Here is a 22,997-nt window from a genome sequence, read left to right as displayed (position 1 = left end):
CTCTTCTCATAGCGTCGCGGACTGAATTAAGTTTGTAAAAATGAATAAACAGCATTAAACTGCATACCATGTCACGGTTGTGGATGTGGAAGCAAGTTGAGGTGGAACCAAATGCAGTAAAGCAAGGAAAAAGGAACAATGAAGTGCTGCTCCAAAGGTTTATTCCAACAGTTCGCAAAAGACATAACGATCCCACCAATACGAGACAGCAAACAGAGAAATAAATACACAAAGTAAATAGACAACTGAGTACACCTGAACTAAACACAAGAGGGGGGAGAGAGCGGATTGGAGGAAACCAGGGCCAGGGCAAGACACAGGTGCAACTAATGACATACATGAGCACATGGAGAACAATAAGACAGGGCAGCAGGTAACAAACAGATCATGACATACTATTTTGAAGACTACAGCTGAGTAAAAACACTACAAGAGATATAGAGTTCCACTAAACAGTGTTCTTCAGCACATACATATGCCCCACAGAAGTTCCTGCAAGTCAAGAAAGTTCCTTGTGTTCTTCTTTCTCTCAGTTGTCAAGTATAATACACAAGAAATAAGAAACATACAAATTCCTAAGGAACTGGCTGATGGTCTTCTCCAGTACCTCTACCGTTGTCAAAGGTATCTCATAGATAAACAGGGGCCAGAGTATTCTGGGCAGGACTTTGTACTGGTACATCCAGGCCGTGAACTTTCCTGGGAGACCAGATTTGTCAATGGCTGTAAACCAAGATGACATGTCGCTCTTGGTCTGCTGCAAAGCTGCTGCATCCTTCAGGGAGCTGTCAAACATTTTGCCCAGGCTCTTAAAAGGTATTTTGATTACTGTTGGATGTTTAGTCTCTCCACTTGTAGAACAAAAGTGATCAGCCAAATTAAAGTTTTTCAAGACTAGAGACCAGGACTTAGCTGGCTTGCAGCTCTTCATTGCCCATATGACGAGCCGTTCAGACCCCTGAAGGAGCCACCTGCACCCAGGCATGGATGTGGTCATCACTGTCAAGTCATCCGTAAAGGCTCTTATGAGGGGTTGTCGGGTCCCAGATCTTGATATTGGCTCTCTGCATTCAATCTCCGCCGACTTAACAATCATGTTCATGGCCAAAGAGAATAGTAACACCGAGATTGTGCAGCCGGTGATGTTGCCCCTCTACAGGCGGCGCCATGTAGATGTTACTTGGCTTGAGGAGACTCTTGCGCCGAAATCATTGTAATAGTCCATGATGAGGTTGCAGATCTTCATAGGAACATAGTGTTTTGTCAATGCTGTTTCTACAAGTTTGTGCGGAATCGAACCATAAGCATTGGTTAGGTCAAGCCAGAGAGTTGCCAAGTCTCCTTTGCTTTCCGTTGCCTTCCGGATCAATTGCGTCACCACTTCGGTATGCTCCAGGCACCCGGGCACTCCAGGAACTCCCCCTTCTGGACAAAGGTGTCTATGTAAGTGTTCTTCAAAAGGAACTCTGTTAGACTTTGGGACACAATCTTAAAGAAAATCTTGCCCTCAAAGCTGAGCAGGAAGATTATAAAGAACTGCACAATCTTACTGGAGTTCTCTTCCTAGGGTATCCAAACGCCTTTGGCGTGTCTCCACTGGCCATACTTGCCAACCCTCCCGGATTTTCCGGGAGACTCCCGAAATTCAGCGCCTCTCCCGAAAACCTCCCAGGACAAATTTTCTCCCGAAAATCTCCTGAAATTCAGGCGGAGCTGGAGGCCACGCCCCCTCCAGCTCCATGCGGACCTGAGTCCGTTTTCCCACAATATAAACAGCGTGCCTGCCCAATCACGTTATAACTGTAGAATGATCGAGGGCGAGTTCTTGGTTTCTTATGTGGGTTTATTGTTAGGCAGTTTCATTAACGTCCTCCCAGCGCGATAACAACACACAACAACAGCAGTCACGTTTTCGTCTACCGTAAAGCAGTTCGTCTGCCGTAAACAGCAATGTTGTGACACTCTTAAACAGGGCAATACTGCCATCCACTGTACATGCATATGTGACAATAACATCTACGGCTTTTAGAGAGTGCAGTGCACAACTGCGCACACAACAAGGAGACGAAGCAGAAGAACGAGGAAGATACAGCCGTGGCGACGCCGATGACGAGTAAGATGAAGAAATACCTGGATAGCCTCCGAGAAGAAGTAGTGGACTACCAAGTGCTTGGCAGTGAAGATCTTCCCCAGGAAGCAAAGATTGACCGGTTTTGGGCCATGCTATGGAGAGATGGAAGATTCCAGACTCTAGTGCATTTGATGAAAGCACTTTTGTGCGTGCCACACAGCAATGCATCATCAGAGAGGGTGTTCAGCATGGTTAGAAAAATAGTGACAGAGAATAGAACAAGGATGGACAGTTCAACCCTTAACTCAACAATGAGTAGATGAGTGTTATGTGTGTGTATATGTGTAAATAAATGAACACTGAAATTCAAGTATTTCTTTTATATATATGTATATATATATATATATATATATATATATATATATATATATATATATATATATATATATATATATATATATATATATATATATATATATTGTCATGTCTGTGTGATCATGTTTTGTTTTAGTCATGTTCGGTTTTGTTTTTGGACTTTTTGTGCACTTTTGTTTGATTTGTCACCATAGCAACCATTAGTTTCACCTGGTTCACATCCTCATGTCACGCACCTGTCTCACGTTTTCACATTTTGCGTCACGCACCTGCTGTCACTAATCATGTCACTATTATTTAAGCTCACAGTTGCCAGGCTGTCTTCCTGGCGACATCACTCTCTACACACCCTTGTTGATATCCATGCTGCTCTTTTTCATGTCCTTTTCTCGTTCCAAGTAAGTTTTCTTTATTCATGCCATAGTTTGCAAGTTTTGTTTCAGTAGTCAAGTTTGTTCTCCACTTTTGTGTGCGCCTTTTGTTTTCATAGCCAAGTTTTTTTACCTCCGCTGTGAGCGTCTTTGGTTTATACCTTTTTGAGCTTTCTGAGTTAAAATATTAAACATGTCCTTACCTTCACGTCGTGTCCGGTCAAGTCGCTTTGCACCACGGGAAAACAAACCACACCATAGTCCAAGTCTTGACATATATATATATATATATATATATATATATATATATATATATATATATATATATATATATATATATATATATGAAATACTTTACTTGGTGAATTCTAGCTGTAAATATACTCCTCCCCTCTTAACCACGCCCCCAACCACGCCCCGCCCCCAAACACGCCCCCCTCCCACCCCCCGAAATCGGAGGTCTCAAGGTTGGCAAGTATGCCACTGGCTTGTGACTCTCCCTCTCCGCCACATAACCTTCAGAATCTTCCACAGATGTTTGAGGAGCCTTTGGCCACTGCTTATAGACCTTGTAGGGTACACCACTCGGGCCGGGAACCGAATAAGATCTTGCAGCTTTGACAACTTCTTTTACCTCTGCCAGGGTGGGCTCATCACTGTTGAATTGTTCTAGAGGTGTCACCTGTGCCTTGCATGGGCCAAGCTCCTGGTCTATTGCAGTGTCACTGAAGGTGGCACTGAGATGATGGCCGAGCTCTTTTACTGGGCAAGCGAGGTGGCCACTTCGCTTTTGGCACAGTAGCCTCTAGATGGGTTCTCACTTCTCTGTGAGAGCTTTGAGTATCTAATAATAGAAAAGCGCGACATAAAATCTAATCCATTATTATTATTATAAGTGAAGATGAAGGGGTTACCAATGAAAGCGCATCGCTTCCGAGCCCTTTCCTTTCCCTTTCCTTTCCCTTCCTTCGGTGCCATTCAGCCCTTCTCAGTGTGATGAGCTTGTTTCTTACGATGTTTGTGATTTCCGACAGAGCAGGTCTTTTTTCTTCCTATGCTGCCTTGAACTGGCATATACTGTATGTACTGTATATACAAAACCCAAGAACAGTGAAGTTTTGTCACCATGGCGACTCATTAGTTTCACCTGCCTCATTTGTTCGGGACACGCACCTGCTTTAATCAGGAGATTATTATTTAAGCCTGTGGTTGCCAGTTAGTCGGCCTGGCGACATTGCCCATAGTTCATGCTGTTCGATTCATGCCGTGTCCAGTAAGTCTTGTTTGTTTATGTCCATAGTTCAGGCTAAGTGTTTACGTCTATGTTTCCTGCTCTAAGTTTTATGTTCCTTAGCCTCTCGTGCGACCGGCACGCTTTTCTTTTGTTTTAGTTCCTGTCTTTTCCTGGGTAGTCAGGTTAATAATAAATCATGTTTTTATCTGCACGCCTTGTCCCGAGTAGTCCGTCTGCCTTCCTGGGAGAACGACCACGCAGTAAGTTGCGAAAAACCCCTCGTCATGACAAATATCATCAAAAGGTTCAGAGAATCTGGAGAAATCACTGCACGTAAGCAATGATATTACGGACCTTCGATCCTTCAGGTGGTACTGCATCAAACGGCGACATCAGTGTATAAAGGATATCACCACATGGACTAAGGAACACTTCAGAAAACCACTGTCAGTAACTACAGTTCATCGCTACATCTGTAAGTGCAAGTTAAAACTCTACTATGCATGTTAGGAGTTCGCATGGCTGCAGTAGTAGTGACCCCAAGATGCAGGAACTAGGAGGACGAAGAGCAGGTAAGATTATTTTAATTTAATTAAACAGAGGAGAAAGCAGTCTTGCATGTAACAGTTACCAAACAATAGTCAATCTTCGAGCACTGAGAAGTGCACGAGGCTGGCATAAATTGAAGCCTGCTGATTGGCACCAAGTCTGGACCGGCTGCCAATCAAGGTGAGGGGAAAAACAGCACTCAGTGGGCCAAGCAGGAAATAGAACCAAAATAAGAACACTGATAGGAAATAAACACAAAACAAGGAAGCACAAACAGAAATGAAGTGACAGATCGTCACAATGCAAAGCAAAAGCCATTTATCAACAACACCCAGAAACGCCGTCGGCTTCGCTGGGCCCGATCTCATTTAAGATGGACTGATGCAAAGTAGAAAAGTGTTCTGTGGTCTGGCGAGTCCAAATTTCAAATTGTTTTTGGAAACTGTGGACGTCGTGTCCTCTGGAACAAAGAGGAAAAGAACCATCTGGATTGTTCTAGGCGCAAAGTTCAAAAGCCAGCATCTGTGATGGTATGGGGGTGTATTAGTGCCTGAGGAATGGGTAACTTACACATCTGTGAAGGCACCATTAATGCTGAAAGGTACATACAGGTTTTGGAGCAACATATGTTGCCATCCAAGCAACGTCTTTTTCACGGACGCCCCTGCTTATTTCAGCAAGACAATGCCAAGCCACATTCTGCACGTGTTACAACAGCGTGGCTTCGTAGTAAAAGAGTGTGGGTACTAGACTGGCCTGCCTGTACTCCAGACCTGTCTCCCATTGTAAAATGTGTGCCGCATTATGAAGCGACAAATACCACAACGGAGACCCCGGACTGTTGAACAACTTAAGCTGTACATCAAGCAAGAATCGGAAAGAATTCCACCTGAAAAGTTTCAAAAATTGGTCTCCTCAGTTCCCAAACATTTACTGAGTGTTCAAAGGAAAGGCCATGTAACACAGTGGTAAAAATGCCCCTGTGCCAACTTTCTTGCAATGTGTTGCTGCCATTAAATTCTAAGATGATGTTTATTTGCCAAAAAAAAATTTAGTTTCTCAGTTCGAACATTAAATATGTTGTCTTTGCAGTCTATTCAATTGAGTATAAGTTGAAAATGATTTGCAAATCAATGTATTCTGTTTTTATTTACGAATTACACAATGTGCCAACGAGCAGCAGAGTTCTGCACAAGCTGCAGGCGGGCGAGGGAGGCCTGGCTAATGCCTGCGTACAGGGCATTGCAGTAGTCAAGACGAGTTGAGATAAAGGTGTGGATTAATTTCTCAAGATCATGTCCTGACAGAAACGGTTTCACTTTCGCTATTTGGTGAAGTTGATAAAAGCTTTTTTGTACGACGCTGCTGATTTGTTTTTCAAACTTAAAATCTGAGTCAAACTTTACCCCCAGGTTTGTGACACAGTCACTAAGATACGGGGACAGAGTGCAGAGGTCAACGTTGGGGGAGGGAGAGCAACTTGGACCGAACAACATAACTTCTGTTTTGTTTTCATTTAGGCTCAGGAAGTTAACTGAAAGCCAGGCTTTGATGTCGTGCAGGCAGTCAATAAGACGTTGGACCGTGGTATTTTGTGCCATGGGGAAGTAGATCTGGCAATCATCGGCATAAAAATGAAATGAAATACCGTGCTTCCTGAAAACAGAACCAAGGGGGAGAAGGTAAAGCGCAAATAAAATTGGGGCAAGGATTGAGCCCTGGGGGACCCCATGTGGTAGAGGAGCTGTGAAAGACATAAAACTGTCTACTTTTACACAAAAACTCCTGTCAGTTAGGTACGACCGGAACCAGTTGAGGGCGGCGCCCTTAATGCCCACACAGTTCTCAAGACGAGTGATTAAGGTGACGTGGTCGACGGTGTCGAACGCAGCAGACAGATCTAAAAGCACCAGGACAACATATTTACCAGAATCTGTTGACAGGAGGATGTATAGCCGAGGTTACTGTGGTTTATCCGTTAGACAGTGCTCAATACCGGGGTAGAGCGGAATATTCGAGCAGGGAAACCTGCGAAACAGGCTTGTAGGGATGAAATAGCCTCCGTGTTTTTTCCTGACCCAACAAATATATATATATATAGATGTTTTTATATATATATATATAGAGGTTTTTATATATATATATATATATATATATATATATATAGATGTTTTTTTATATATATATATATAGATGTTTTTAAATATATATATATATATATATATATATATATATATATATATATATATATATATATATATATATAGATGTTTATATATATATATATATATATATATATAGCAAGCCACTTTTGCCATGTAGCTGTACAATTTTCATGGGATAGCCATCAATCAATCAATCAATGTTTATTTATATAGCCCTAAACAGTGTTGGGACTAACGCGTTACTGTAACGCCGTTAGTTTCGGCGGTAACTAGTAATCTAACGCGTTATTTTTTATATTCAGTAACTCAGTTACCGTTACTACATGATGCGTTACTGCGTTATTTTACGTTATTTTTCATGTAGTATCGGATAGAAACAGAAGATCTGAGTGTGTTTTATTGCAGCGGTGGAAAAGAAAAGGCGTGCTTTGTGTGGGTGGGGGCGGGGGTGACTCCCATACCGCAGTTGAGGAGCGCAAGGGAGACGTTCCTCCAGGGCCTATGTACGTCTTCGGGGCTAACAACCTTCACTTTACCTGGCAGTGGGTCTTTACAGCTGAGGGTGAATGACAAGACGGGCGGTTTGTTGCAACTTTGTGACTTTATTGGACGCAGCCAGGATCCATCCACCAAGCTAGAGCACCTGCACGCACTCACTCACTCACTCACTGTCGCCGCTTGCTCACCTCTCTCGCCCACTCACTCACTGACGTCACTCACCTCACATGCTGTCATATCTTAAAGGGCCACACACCACACACACACACACACACACACACACAAACACACACACACACACACACACACACACACACACACACACACACACACACACACACACACACACACATACGCGACTCTCATAACAACTAACAAGACATCATGGCGAAGCCAGAAGTCGAGTTTTTTTTAACATGGAGACATTCTCAATACTTTTCTTTTGTCGAGCACAAAGAAAATAACATTTTAGTTAAATGTAAGTTGTGTCTTGGATCAAAGATCCTATCTACTTAAAGTTAAAGTTAAAGTGCCATTATGTTGCAGTTATTTAAAATAGTTTTGTCAATTTGTTCTGGCCTGAAATAAATTGGCCCTTTGAAACATATCTTTGTCTTTGTGTGTTGTATGTAGACCACATTGCTTAGCAGAGTTCAGTGATGCAAATGCATGTCAAGTTGATCAACACATTGTATTATTCTCCAGTGCAATAACAGTACTGAAATGAAGGCTAAAAGGGCATTAATGGGAGCCTTAAAAAAAGGGGAAAAAAGAAGTAACTAAATAGTTACTTTTCACAGTAACGCATTACTTTTTGGTGTAAGTAACTGACTTAGTAACTGAGTTACTTTTGAAATAAAGTAACTAGTAACTGTAACTAGTTACTGGTTTTCAGTAACTAACCCAACACTGGCCCTAAATCACAAGTGTCTCAAAAAGCTGCACAAGCCACAACGACATCCTCGGTACAGAGCCCACATAAGGGCAATGAAAAACTCACCCCAGTGGGACGTCGATGTGAATGACTATGAGAAACCTTGGAGAGGACCGCATATGTGGGTAACCCCCCCCCCCTCTAGGGGAGACCGAATGCAATGGATGTCGAGTGGGTCTGACATAATATTGTGAGAGTACAGTCCATAGTGCATCCAACATAATAGTAAGAGTCCAGTCCATAGTGGGGTCAGCAGGAAACCATCCCGAGCGGAGACGGTTCAGCAGCGCAGAGATGTTCCCAACCGATACACAGGCGAGCGGTCCACCCCGGGTCCCGACTCTGGACAGCCAGCACTTCATCCATGGCCACCAGACCTGTGTGTCTCCCCCTCCACAAGGGATAGGGGGAGCAGAGGAGAAAGGAAAAGAAATGGCAGATCAACTGGTAGAAAAAGGAGGTCTATTTAAAGGCGAGAGTATACAAATGCGTTTTAAGATGGGACTTAAATGCTTCTACTGAGGTAGCATCTCTAACTGTTACCGGGAGGGCATTCCATAGTACTGGAGCCTGAATAGAAAACGCTCTATAGCCCGCAGACTTTTTTTGGGCTCTGGGAATCACTAATAAGCCAAAGTTCTTTGAACGCAGATTTCTTGCCGGGACATAGGGTACAATACAATCGGCAATATAGGATGGAGCTAGACCGTGTAGTATTTTATACGTAAGTAGTAAAACCTTAAAGTCACATCTTAAGTGCACAGGAAGCCAGTGCAGGTGAGCCAGTATAGGCGTAATATGATCAAACTTTCTTGTTCTTGTCAAAAGTCTAGCAGCCGCATTTTGTACCAACTGTAATCTTTTAATGCTCGACATAGGGAGACCCGCAGAGGTGGGACCAAGTCATTGTTTTGCAAGTCACAAGTAAGTCTCAAGTCTTTGCCCTCAAGCCCGAGTCAAGTCTCGAGTCAAGACAGGCAAGCCCCGAGTCAAGTCCAAAGTCAAGACTGGAAAGTCTCAAGTCAAGTCCTAAGTCCTGCATTTTGAGTTTCGAGTCCTTTCAAGTCCTTTTAACCACAGACTAATATATTAACACAGATTGTGTATGCTTTTCAAACGCTGTATTTATTTAATAAAACAAGTGCATTTTAAATTGCAGGAAAGAAAATTGTGCTGACATTGCACTTTATAATAGCACTATTAACCAGTCATTTTAAACATTAACTCATTCCTTTACAGAACAAACACATTGAAAAATAAAGTGCAAATGTACTTATTTGTACAAAAGTGTTAACATTGAAAAAACATGACATATACGTGAACATAACAAAAAAGTTGTACTTTTTATATGTCAGGGCCCTATGCTGCATTGCATTTGCAAAAGACCAAATTAGCCAAGAGTCTGTCAGTCATTTGTGCACGATGGGGGCGTAGTATGATGCCACCATGGCTGAAAACTCGCTCCACTGGAGCACTGGAGGCAGGCACTGCCAAGACTCTCATGGCCACTCGGAACAGTGAAGGAAGAGTCTTCATGTTCAATGCCCAGAACAAAAGGGGGGAGAGAGTTGTTTTGGGTTGGTGCACTACTTGTAAGTGTATCTTGTGTTTTTTATGTTGATTTAATTAAAAAAAGAAAAGAAAAAAAAATTATTTCTTGTGCGGCCCGATACCAATCGATCCACGGACCAGTACCGGGCCGCGACCCGGTGGTTGGGGACCACTGAGGTAAACAACCAACAGTATGTCAGAAAGCTAGCTAAAACGGTACACATATTCATAATATAGTATACATTTTAACTGACCTTTATTTTACTATTTTTGTCTTTTTTTAGGTGGCTAAAATACGCGGTGCTGCTGACCGCCGTCTAACGTTACGTGTGATATATTGACTAACGTAACCCTGCTTAAAAAAAATCACTGAACAAAAAGTATGAATAAGGTAGTGAACTGCAACAGATTCCCGTGTTTGCAATAACGTTATAACGTTAGCAGTGAGTTTACAGCCTCACTGATTTAACTACACAGCAAATAAAAGTCACGTTACTTAGCCAATAAATGTTATCTTACATTCAAAACTTACCGTTCTTTGTGCAACTTCAAATGCCGGACGAAGTTGGAAGTTGTTGCCTCTCCATCAGTAATTTTCGAACCGCATGTGTTGCATACTGCAAACCGTTTTGTGTTGACCACCTCGTAATTTTTATACCCAAACAAAATTATTTTAGGTATCATTTTTTGTTCACTGGCGTGTGGTTTGGACATGTCTTCTTCGTTGGTTGTCCTGCAATTTGATTGGATGAATGCTGTGTGATGAAAACAAAGTAGATCTAATTTGATTGGCTGTTGTACTGAGACCACACCAGCTGACACACGCAACGCTGATAGACAAGTACACAATGAAAAATACGGAGCGCTCCCGAATAACTTTTTCATCTTTGGGTTTTGGGGAAAGTAGCAAGTCAAGTCAAGTCATGTCAATTCAAAAGGCTCAAGTCCAAGTGAAGTCACAAGTCATTGACGTTAAAGTCTAAGTCGAGTTGCAAGTCTTTTTACATTTTGTCAAGTCGAGTCTAAAGTCATCAAATTCATGACTCGAGTCTGACTCGAGTCCAAGTCATGTGACTCGAGTCCACACCTCTGGAGACCCGAAAATAATACGTTACAGTAATCGAGACGAGACGTAACGAATGCATGAATAATGATCTCAGCGTCGCTAGTGGACAAAATGGAACGAATTTTAGCCATATTACGGAGATGAAAGAAGGCCGTTTTAGTAACACTAATGTGTGACTCAAAGGAGAGAGTTGGGTCTCCCCTGTAGCTTAGCTACATTTAGTCGAGAGTAACTTGTGGCCTAGCTTACCACATTTTCCAAGTAGCTTGCCCATCACTGAGTTCCTGTTAAAGTTCCTGTGGTGGAAAATGGCCATATGTATACATTTTATAACGGGAGAAAGAGATAGCACTGAAGAACTGGATTAGACCTCACTTGGAAAATGTCTTGCATCGGTGTGTGTCTGTTAAAAAAAAGCATAATGTTTAATGAACAAACATCTGCATAAATCAAACAAATTGTTGGGTGTAATCTCAGGACGTACAATCGATCGCAACTGGACTGCTTGGTTTGTCTTAGAAGACGTTTCGCCTCTCATCTGAGCAGGCTTCATCAGTTCATGCTCATAGACTTAGATTGGTCAGATCTAGTCATAGGCATGTTGAGTGTACATTTGAACATTTAACAAACATGTATGAAAGATAGAAAACTTCTATTTGCTATCATCACAATTAATTATGAGTCAACTATGGACAAAAAGCAATTAGTCAAATTAAATGTTAAAATTTTTAGACAATCCTAGATTGTTCATAAATGTACTTTTCACATTTAGTTTATTGTTTTTGTCAGCTCATAGAGAGCAGCAGCTAAGACTCCTCCCACAGCCAACATAAAATCTATACGCATAAGCAACTTGCTGTCCATTATGGTTTCTCTTCATGCCTCAATAGCAGCTCTTTGGATTTTAATATGCAGTTGGACTTTAGAATTTGCTGCAGGCTGCGAGACTCCTGAGATCAATGGGAGATGCTGCAACCTTTGCCCCCCAGGTAACACATGGCTGAACATTTGATCAGATCTGTATCACTTGCATAAGATAGACTTGGTTTATTGGCACTTCAAAGGAACACATCTAAAGGAGTTCTGCACAGACACAAACCAGACTGTCTGTAGTCCGTGTCCTAGTGGCTTCTTCTCTCAACAACCTAACGTCTTTGACCGATGTAAAAAATGTGTGCTGTGTCAAGGTGATCACCAAGGTAAGAACTGATGGACAATTTAATTCTATTGAACCAGAACAAAGAACGCTGTTTGACAAGAGGACGTAAACGTATGAGAACTGCAGGAAGTGGTGGTTAGGATTACTGTCTGTCAACAGAACAAGAAGAGACATGTTCGCCAATTGCAAACGCAAAGTGTTCGTGCAGCCCCGGTTTCCTGTGTTCCAACGAAGTGTGTTCTAAATGCCAGGAAAATAAATGTGCTGTTGGTGAGAACGCAGTAAAGAAATGTAAGACTGTCTCACTTACTGTTCCACAAATGGAACATTGAAAGCCAATGTAACTATTTTACATTTCAGGGTCTGCTATAGACTCCATGCTGTACGAGTGCAAGCAAGCATGTCCTGATCAGGAATATTTTGACGTGGAATTGAATATCTGCAGAGCCCGGACACAGTAGGAACTCTTTGTTTAACCTATGCCAAAATGTATCACAGAATAAAAAAGATTGATTGTTGCTCGACAGGTGCAGCAAAAAGGGACTTGTGGAGCAATTTCCAGGAAATAATACCCATGACTCAGTCTGCCTTGACCACGGTGCGTACATGAAAACTCATTATTTCCTTATGCACAAGCAGAGTTGGGTAGAGTAGCTGAAATTGTACTAAAGCATAAACTTTAGTAATATGACTCAAGAAAAAGTAAAATAAATCATCCAAATAAATACTTACGTAAGAGTAAGTATTCAGTGAAAAAATATTCTAGTACTAAGTCACTGGTAAGTAACTTCTGATTTATATAGTAGCAATTTTGTATATATTATATAAGACATTTATAACACAAATATCTACAGAGGCAAAAAGTAAAAAGTAAAAACAAGCTAAATAGAAGTTGATTGTAACAGTGTTGATATGAAAATGATAAAAAATAATGTTTATTAAAAATATTTCAGAACCTGGTAACACTTTAGTATGGGGAACATATATTCTAAGTAACAAATACTTAATTTAGAGTTATTTGGACACTAGGGGAACATATTCTAACTAACAAAGACTTAATTTAAAGTTATTTGGTCAGGGTTAGGGTTGGGGTTAGGGTTAGCGTTGGTGTTAGAGGTTTAGGATAAGTGTTAGAGGGTTAGGGTTAGGGTTAGGGTTAGTAATGGTGAATATGTTCCCCATACTAAAGTGTTACCGGCTTACTGGTTGTATAATAAAGCCATGCAGAATAAAGCATGAATAAGTACTTAATAATGACTAATTAAGAGCCAATATGTTACTATTTGCATGTTAATAAGCAACTAATTAATGGTGAATATGTTCCCCATACTCAGGCTTTTTACTGATCATCTGTTTTTTATTATTTTATAGTGTTGTTTTCTATCATAATCATGAATATTTTCTACAATTATTCTCTCAATGTTATGGTTTTATTAGCCTAGTACTATGGCCGTTCCTGTCGCATGCGACAAACTGCTTCCCGTTTTAAGCGTCTCTCTTCCAAGAAGGACTCGCATGCCTCTTGAGAGACTCTGCAGCCGTTGCTAATTGCTGCACGCCAGTTGAATCTTTCACTTGCAAGAGCCTCCCAGTTGTCAATGTTGATGGAGAAATATTTCAGGTCCCTCTTGATTACGTCTTTAAAACATAGGCGTGGCTAGTTCGCCATACAATAACAGTTTGGGGAGGCGAGCGTCATCCATACGATGAATGTGCCCGGCCCATCTGAGATGGCGTTAGCAAAGAATTGTATACAGGTCACTGGAGCCTGTTTTCTGTAGTATGAGTGAGTTGGTTATATGGTCCTTCCAACAAACGCCCAGTATGGAACAAAGGCAACGGAAGTGAAATGCACTGAGGCGATGTTCGTTCCTGCGGTATGTTGTCCATGACTCAGATGAGTATAGTAGGATACTAAGTACACGTGTGTGGTATACACGTACCTTGAGGAGCAAGGAAAGGTTCTTGTTGTGCAAGCCACGCTTTCTGAATTTGCTAAAAATTGACGATGCCCTTCCAATGTCAAGTTCTGCATCAAGGTTGTTGGTGCTGGAGACTGTGGATCCCAGGTAGATGAATTTGTCCACCACAGATAGAGGTATGTTGGAGATGGAGATAGCAGGGTTCAGGGTTGCAGGTTGGGCAGCTTATTAATGTAATATGTATACTTACATTTTTACATATATTTTGTCATATGGTTTATACTATATACATATATATATTTTTAAATGGTGTTCATTTTGGTTATTCTCCAGTGTGGACGTCTCAAAGGTGGTGTTTTAGAGTGTCCGCCTAGAGATCGGTAGGTCGTGAGTTCAAACCCCGGCTGAGTCATAGCAAAGACTATAAAAAAGGGACCCATTACCTCCCTGCTTGGCACTCAGCATCAAGGGATGGAATTGGGGGTTAAATAACCAAAAGTGATTCCTGGGTGAAGTGAAGTGAAGTGAATTATATAGCGCTTTTTCTCTAGTGACTCAAAGCGCTTTACATAGTGAAACCCAATATCTACAGTTACATTTAAACCAGTGTGGGTGGCACTGGGAGCAGGTGGGTAAAGTGTCTTGCCCAAGGACACAACAGCAGTGACTAGAATGGTGGAAGCGGGTATCGAACCTGCAACCCTCAAGTTGCTGGCACGGCCACTCTACCAACCGAGCTATACCGCCGCTGCTGCTCACTGCTCCCCTCAACTCCCAGGGGGTGAACAAGGGGATGGGTCAAATGCAGAGGTTACTTTCACCGCACCTAGTGTGTGTGTTACAATCATTGGTACTTTAACTTTAATGTGTGTATGTTTTAGTAATGTGTGTATGTTTCAGTAATGTGTGTATGTTTCAATAATGTGTGTATGTTTCAGTAATGTTTGTATATTTTAATAATGTGTGTATGTTTCAGTAAGTGTGTATGTTTCAATAATGTGTGTATGATTCAATAATGTGTGTATATGTCAGTAATGTGTGTATATTTCAGTAATGTGTGTATGTTCTAATAATGTCTTGTGTTTCAATAATGTTTTAATAGTGTGTGTGTTGCTATAGTGAGTGTCTGTTTCAATATGTGTGTATGTTTCAATAATGTGTGTCTGTTTCAATAATGTGTGTATGTTTCAGTAATGTGTGTATGTTTCAGTAATGTATGTATGTTTCAATAATGTGTGTATGTTTCAATATTGTGTTTATCTATGTTTCAGTAATGTGTGTCTGTTTCAATAATGTGTGTATGTTTCAGTAATGTGTGTATGTTTCAGTAATGTGTGTGTTTCAATAATGTGTGCATGTTTCAATAATATGTGTCTAACTGTTTCAATAATTGTGTATGTTTCAATAATGCATTTTTGATTCAATAATGTGTGTATGTTTCAGTAATGTGTGTATGTTTCAATAATGTGTGTATGTTTCAATAATGTGTATATGTTTCAATAATGTGTGTATGTTTCAATAATGTGTGTATGTTTCAGTAATGTGTGTGTTTCAATAATGTGTGCATGTTTCAATAATAAGTGTCAAACTGTTTCAATAATTGTGTATAGTTCAGTAATGTGTGTATGTTTCAATAATACGTGTATGATGCAATAATGTTTGTATATTTCAGTAATGTGTGTGTATTTCAGTAATGTGTGTATGTTCTAATAATGTCTTGTTTCAATATGCGTGTGTTTCAATAGTGTGTGTCTTTTTCAATAATGTGTGTATGTTTCAATAATGTGTGCATGTTTCAATAGTGTGTGTATGTTTCAATAATGTGTGTATGTTTCAGTAATGTGTGTATGTTTCAATAATGTGTGTATTTTTCAGTAATGTGTGTATGTTTCAATAATGTGTGTATGTTTTTAATAGTGTGTGTATGTTTCAGTAATGTGTGTATGTTTCAATAATGTGTGTATGTTTCAGTAATATGTGTATGTTTTTAATAATGTGTGTATGTTTCAGTAATGTGTGTATGTTTCAATAATGTGTGTATGTTTCAGTAATGTGTGTATGTTTTTAATAAAATGTGTAAGTTTCAATAATGTGTGTATGTTTCAATAATGTGTGTATGTTTTAAATAAAATGTGTACGTTTCAGTAATGTGTGTATGTTTCAGTAATGTGTGTGTTTCAATAATGTGTGTATGTTTCAGTAATGTCTGTATGTTTCAATAATGTGTGTATGTTTCAGTAATGTGTGTATGTTTCAATAATGTGTATATGTTTCAATAATGTGTGTGTTTCAATAATATGTGTATGTTTCAATAATGTGTGTATGTTTCAGTAATGTGTGTATGATTCCATAATGTGTGTATATTTCAGTATTGTGTGTATGTTCTAATAATGTCTTATGTTTCAGTTGACCTGTGATTCATTCATTCCTCACCAGGCACAGATGCCCTTTGTGTGACCCTGGGCATCGCATGTGCTCTGCTGTCTCTCATTCTTCTTGCGATTCTGTCTATTGTCTGCAAAAAGAAGTATAAAGCAGGTAAGCTTATTTCACAACAAATTATAGAACTGAAATATGCACTGACAAAGATGGGAGTGAGTTTGCGTTTGTGTTATCTGTGCTTCAGTGGAAGCTGCAGTTGACTCGCCAGTAAAACTGCCCAGCCTGTGTGAGTATCACCTGTCACAAGAGGAGAGTGGAATGCATCGCCAGACTGATTCTGACAAGAGTCCACTCCAGAAAATAGTCATAGAAATAAATGAATTTAGGACGTCCAGTGATTAAAGTCCTGTTGTATTGTTACATGTTTATGTGCGTATTTTATGTTTTTTCTACATGACTATCTTTCTCTGCTGTTTACCAAACCTGAGGTGAATCAGAGCAAGAAACAGACACAAAAGACACATAGAGAATCAATAAAGTTTGGTAAACTGCATTTCAACTCAAACATGATGTATTTTTTCCTGATTAAAAGTTGAGGAACAAAGCCTTAAAAAGTCAAAAAAACTTAACCACTTTGTCTTTTTTTTATACCAATAACACTAATGGTCTTTTTAAAAATGTTAAATGTCCTCCAACCTTGGCAGCAATGATGCATTGCAGGAAGCCTTGCTTGTGCAGTTGACCAATCCTATGGTCAACTGTGTACTACGCTCAAAGACAACAAGCCTTTTTGCCTTTGCCATCACATTATCAGATTGTTGCACATACTTTGGTTCTGATCTGCGAAGATTCAAATAACAAGTCTTAAATAGTGTGTACAAAGTATAAAATTGCGTGCAATCTTAATGGCCGTGTTCGGTTCAGTTCAGTTTAGTTTCAGTTTATTTGGAACATGCATATGATACAATGTAATCATCACATATCTCCAGTTGTTTCATTACAGCACGTCCGAAAAGGAGTAGGAAGAAACTGATCTTATTTAATCCTATGCCTTTTCATACTATAGCAATTTTATCCCATTTCCTTGTTCTCTGTAACAGAACAGTGAATAAATAAATATTAAATAAATAATATACCATAGTAAGTAAACAAATATTAAATAAATAAATAATCTTTATCTAAAAAAAAAAAAGGCTTCAAGATGTTCATCATAATTATTGTTTTGTGTACTTTGTGAACACTTGTAGTTTGAACAGTCTCTTAAACTGAATCATATTGGTGCTTTGTTTGATTTCTTTGCTTAATCCATGTTATGTCGAACTGGGGAAGGAGACGGCACGACAACAGAATATCAAGCTCAACAGGTTTATTGTGTGCTTGATGAGTGAATGGAGTGTGTATGCTACTATGTGCTTGCATGAGAAACTATGTGTGTGAATTTAACCAAATGAATACCGTAAGGTTTGTTGAGGTGCGTGTTGAATGAAAAGCGTCCAAGTCCAAAGGGGTGATCCAAGAGAGAGTCCAATATCCAAGCGGGGTCGAGAGCGGGGGGGCGAAATCCGGAAGTCCAAAACTGTGTCAAGGATCGGGGAGGCAAGCAGAGTCCAGGAGGGAAATATGGCAGCGGTGGATACAACAAGGCTGATACACGAGCACTGTGGGGAAACGAGAGACAACACTGAGATCAGAAAAAGAGGCACACGGAAATAGGCAAAAACAAGCGAGAGCTGGAGGGAAGTCAGATACGTGAAGCTTACTGCGAGCAGAGCGACGTTCCGACGACGAGGAATCAGCGTCGGGGCTCTTTATACTGTTGTCCCTCATCAAAGCCAGGTGCGTTGTTAGTAGATTGTCTCCAGCTGCGGCGGAGTGTGGGCGCGGTCTGTGTGACGAGCACAGGGGCGTGTCTGGTGCTCACAGCGGAGCCTCTGAGCGCTCCAGCAGAAGAGGGAAGCAAGGAGCGTGCTTGTGCCGTAACAGTACCCCCCCCCTTATGCGATGCCCCCGACGAGCGCCGAAGGGCTCCCGGGTTGGCCTGATAGAATTCCTTCAGAAGCCCGGGGTCAGCAAGGTAGGAAGCAGGGACCCAAGACCTATCCTCAGGTCCATAACCCTCCCAATCTACCAAATAAACTAACCCCCTCCCCTGCCTACGGACCCCAACGATTTCCTTAACTGTCCAAACAGGATCACCATTGTCCAAAATTCTAGGAAGGGGAGGGATAGGGATAGTGGAGAACTAGAAACAGGCTTTATCTGGGAAACATGGACTACTGGGTGAGGTTTAACTGAAGATGGCAAAGATAATCTGACTGCAACAGGGTTAATGATAGCCTCAATAGTGAAGGGTCCTACAAAGCGGGGTGCGAGTTTACGGGATGGTACCTGTAGATGAAGGTCCTTGGTAAGTAGTAGTACTTGTTGGCCTGGGGAGTAAACGGGAGCTGGAATGCGTCGCCGGTTGGCACTGTTGCACATTCTTTCGGAAGATCTAAGCAGAGAAGCACGGGCTGCTTTCCAGACCTGGTGGCACTTCCTGATATGTTTGCATGAGGAAGACACAGACGCTTCAATCTCCTGTTGGGGAAACGTAGGGGGCTGGTAACCAAGAGAACACTCAAATGGTGATAACCCAGTAGCTGAACTCTTCATGGAGTTATAGGCAAATTCGACCCATGGTAGAAACTTGCTCCATGAGGATGGTTGGCGAGCGGAAATGCAGCGCAACATGGTCTCCACACTCTGGTTCGCCCTCTCTGCCTGACCATTACTCTGCGGATGATAACCAGAAGTGAGGCTGACCGTGGCCCCAATTCCCTTGCAGAAGGCCTGCCACACCCTGGATGTGAACTGGGGGCCACGGTCCGAGACAATGTCCACCGGGATGCCATGTTGTTTAACAATGTGGGTGGTAAGAAGGTCAGCAGTTTCAGATGAAGATGGAAGTTTGGGAAGGGGAACAAAATGTGCAGCTTTGGAAAATCGGTCAATAAAGGTGAGTATGGCGGTATTACCTTGGGACGGCGGAAACCCAGTGATGAAATCCATAGATATGTGAGACCATGGGCGACTGGGGACGGGGAGAGGACACAGCAGTCCTGCCGGCGGTCTGTGGGAGGGTTTATTTCTAGCACAAGTACTGCATGCGGCGATAAACTCACGGGTATCCTTAGCCATGGATGGCCACCAGAACCGCCGGCGGATGAAGGAAAGAGTGCGTTGGAATCCCGGATGACAGGAGAAGACACTGGAATGCCCCCACTCCAAAACTTGACGTAGTTCACAATGGACGAATAGTCTGTTGGGAGGTCCACCTCCTGGTCCCGGTCTCTCTCTCTCAATGAGTCTTGGACAAGACCCTCCACTTTCCAAGTGACCATGCCGATTATCCTGGAGGGAGGAAGAATGGTTTCTTCTGGAGTACTATCGGTGGTTTCTTCTGAGAACTGGCGAGAGAGTGCATCAGCTTTGGTGTTACAGGATCCTGGTCTAAAAGAGAGAACATAATTGAAGCGACCAAAAAACTGGGACCATCGGGCCTGTCGATCATTGAGCCTTTTGGACATGTAGAAGATTACGGTGATCCGTGAGGACCTGGAACTGATGTCTTGCACCCTCCAACCAATGTCTCCACTCTCTTAATGCCTCGTAGACGGCAAGTAACTCCCGATTTCCAGCATCATAATTACGCTCCGCAGGAGATAAACGTCTTGAAAAAAATGCACAAGGGTGGATCTTGCTGTCCTGCTTGGAGCGCTGAGAAAGAACTGCCCCAACTCCAGAATCAGATGCGTCTACCTCCACAATGAAGGGGCAGTCTTGATCCGGGTACACCAGGATGGGTGCTGAGACGAAGCTCCTCTTCAAGCACCAAAATGCCATACCTGCTTCTTGGTTCCACTGAAAAGGTATGCTGGTAGATATGAGTGCATGAAGGGGTGCGGCCAACTTACTGAAGTCCTTTATAAAGCGTCTGTAGAATCCCGCGAATCCCAGAAAACGTCGTAGTTCGGTACGAGTAGAGGGTTGAGGCCATTCCACCACCGCCTTCACCTTCTTGGGGTCAGCCTTGATATGTCCCTCTTCAATGACAAAACCGAGAAACTCTACAGAAGAAGAATGAAACTCACACTTTTCTGCTTTGACGAATAGGCGGTTCTCCAGTAGTCGTTGTAGGACGAGACGGACGTGTTGCTGGTGTTCCTGAGGATTCTTGGGAAAAATGAGTATATCATCCAGGTAAACTACTACAAATCGATCAATCATATCTCTAAGAATGTCATTAACCAGGGCTTGGAAAACAGCGGGAGCATTAGTCAGTCCAAAAGGCATAACTTTATACTCAAAATGACCAAGGTGAGTGTTGAATGCTGTCTTCCACTCGTCTCCCTCCCGGATGCGGACCAGATGATAAGCATTACGAAGATCTAACTTAGAGAAGATGGTGGCGGGGGTGAGAGGTTCAAAGGATGAATTAAGCAGAGGTAGAGGGTATTTATTCTTAAGTGTTATACAGTTCAGTTGGCGGTAGTCGATGCAGGGACGAAGAGACCCATCCTTCTTGCTAACAAAGAAAAAACCCGCGGCTACAGGTGACTTGGATGGTCTGATGATACCAGAGGCAAGGGACTCGGAGATGTAATCCTTCATAGCTTGTTTTTCAGGGAGAGACAAGTTATACAATCGACTGCAAGGGAGAACTGCATTAGGGATGAGGTCGATCGAACAGTCGTAAGGTCTGTGAGGTGGAAGAGACAAGGCTTGTTCCTTACTGAACACGGCGGCCAGATCGTGGTAAACTCTGGGGACTCGGGAAAGATCCGCCGGGGATGACGCTGGCCTCGGATTTTTGGAATGGACCACTGCTGACTTGAGGCAATGAGCATGGCAGTGGTTACTCCAAGCCAGTATCTTACCAGTTGCCCAAGAGATGTGGGGGTCATGTTGAATGAGCCAAGATCGGCCTAGGATGAGGGGGGCTACTGGAGCGTCCAAAACCCAGAAGCTGATGCTCTCTGTGTGGTTGCCAGAAAGGGTAAGAGACAGTGGTTGAGTGCGGTACTTGATGGGGCCCAAAGGGTGGCCATCTAGGGCCTGGGCGGCGACAAATTCTTTTAAAGGTATTAATGGAATACCCTTCTCTTGGGCGTACCTCAAGTCAATGAAGCTTTCGTCGGCTCCGGAGTCCAGGTAGGCGTCCATGAATACTGTCCTAGCATTCCAAGTCAAGTTTGCAGGGAACAAAATACTAGGGTTCCTCCTAGAGGGAGTTGTGGGGACAGTAGTATGACTCACCAGGATCCCCTTGACTGATGAGCCCGATCCTTTTGACCGAATAGTGCAGTCACGTGTCTGATGATCCGCCTGGCCACAGTATAGACAGAGACGATGTTGAAACCTCCGTTCACGTTCCTCGAAGGTTAGTTGGGACCTGCCAATTTGCATGGGTTCTTGAGATGTGGTAGGAAACGGTCTTACGGTGTCAGAACTTCTGGTGAGGGAGCGATCGGGATAGCAAGGGATTCTTGCTGATGCGGTGCTACCATAGTTGCTCTCCCTCTCCGCCTCACGTTCCATAATTCTTTGGTCAAATAATAGGGCTAACTCAATGAGGTCTTGACAGTTTGAAGGTCTGTCCCGCAACAAACCGTCCTTAATTGTCTCGTTAAGTCCTTTTCGATAAGCGCTCTGAAGTGCCTTGTCGTCCCATCCACTCTCTGCAGCCAGGGTTCAAAACTCCAAAGTATAAGTGGCCACCAATCGGGGGCCCTGTCGAATGGAATGGAGTCTGGAAGCGGCGTCTCCGCCATCAGCAGGATGGTTGAATACCGCCAAAAACTCCTTGTGGAAAGCAACATAATTGGTGTTAAGCCCTGACTCCTTACTGAGTGTAGATGTGGCCCACTTCAGCGCAGGTCCTGAGAGTAGGGAAAATATAAAGGCGATCTTAGCACCGTCATTAGCATAACGTGAAGGTTGGTGTAAAAAAAATGAACTCGCATTGAATCAAGAAGCCACGACAGTCTTCAAAATTTCCCTCAAAATTCTTAGGACTTGCTATCTTAGGTTCCCGGAGGGGCGTAGCTCCCCCAGCGAGTGTATTGGTTGGGCTAATGACACAAGTGGGTGGTGTCACCTGACCAGTTCTGAGATTGTCGATCCTGGACAACAGGGTGGCGAAAGAAACATCCAATTTGTCCTCCAGGGTGGGAAAACGGACCTGGTGTTGTTGGATGACAGACTGGAGTATGGGCAAGTCTGTACTGGGGAAGGTCCTATCCAGAGGTCCGGGCAAAAACTTAGGAGTGCCGTCCGGTTCCATTGTGGTTGGAACGTACTGTTATGTCGAACTGGGGAAGGAGACGGCACGACAACAGAATATCAAGCTCAACAGGTTTATTGTGTGTTTGATGAGTGAATGGAGTGTGTATGCTACTATATGCTTGCATGAGAAACTATGTGTGTGAATTTAACCAAATGAATACCGTAAGGTTTGTTGAGGTGCGTGTTGAATGAAAAGCGTCCAAGTCCAAAGGGGTGATCCAAGAGAGAGTCCAATATCCAAGCGGGGTCGAGAGCGGGGGGGCGAAATCCGGAAGTCCAAAACTGGGTCAAGGATCGGGGAGGCAAGCAGAGTCCAGGAGGGAAATATGGCAGCGGTGGATACAACAAGGCTGATACACGAGCACTGTGGGGAAACGAAAGACAACACTGGGA

At 42.5% G+C, this 22,997-nt stretch overlaps 1 protein-coding gene across 1 annotated transcript; it reads left to right on the top strand.

The window, feature by feature from the left end:
- The first annotated feature begins 11,679 nt into the window (after positions 1-11,679).
- Positions 11,680-16,818, top strand: tnfrsf18 (tumor necrosis factor receptor superfamily, member 18). The gene is made up of 7 exons (XM_061923431.1): positions 11,680-11,803; positions 11,879-12,013; positions 12,133-12,264; positions 12,334-12,430; positions 12,501-12,571; positions 16,332-16,433; positions 16,522-16,818. Exons 1-7 carry the CDS (start codon positions 11,680-11,682, stop codon positions 16,677-16,679), a joined length of 819 nt encoding a protein of 272 aa, XP_061779415.1. The 3' UTR covers positions 16,680-16,818.
- Positions 16,819-22,997: the final 6,179 nt, after the last annotated feature.

The sequence above is a fragment of the Nerophis lumbriciformis genome, linkage group LG28, assembly GCF_033978685.3.
Source record: "Nerophis lumbriciformis linkage group LG28, RoL_Nlum_v2.1, whole genome shotgun sequence".
NCBI classification, from domain to species: Eukaryota; Metazoa; Chordata; class Actinopteri; order Syngnathiformes; family Syngnathidae; genus Nerophis; species Nerophis lumbriciformis.
The sequence above is the reverse complement of the archived record's forward strand: the minus strand, read 5'-3'. Positions and strand labels throughout refer to the sequence as shown.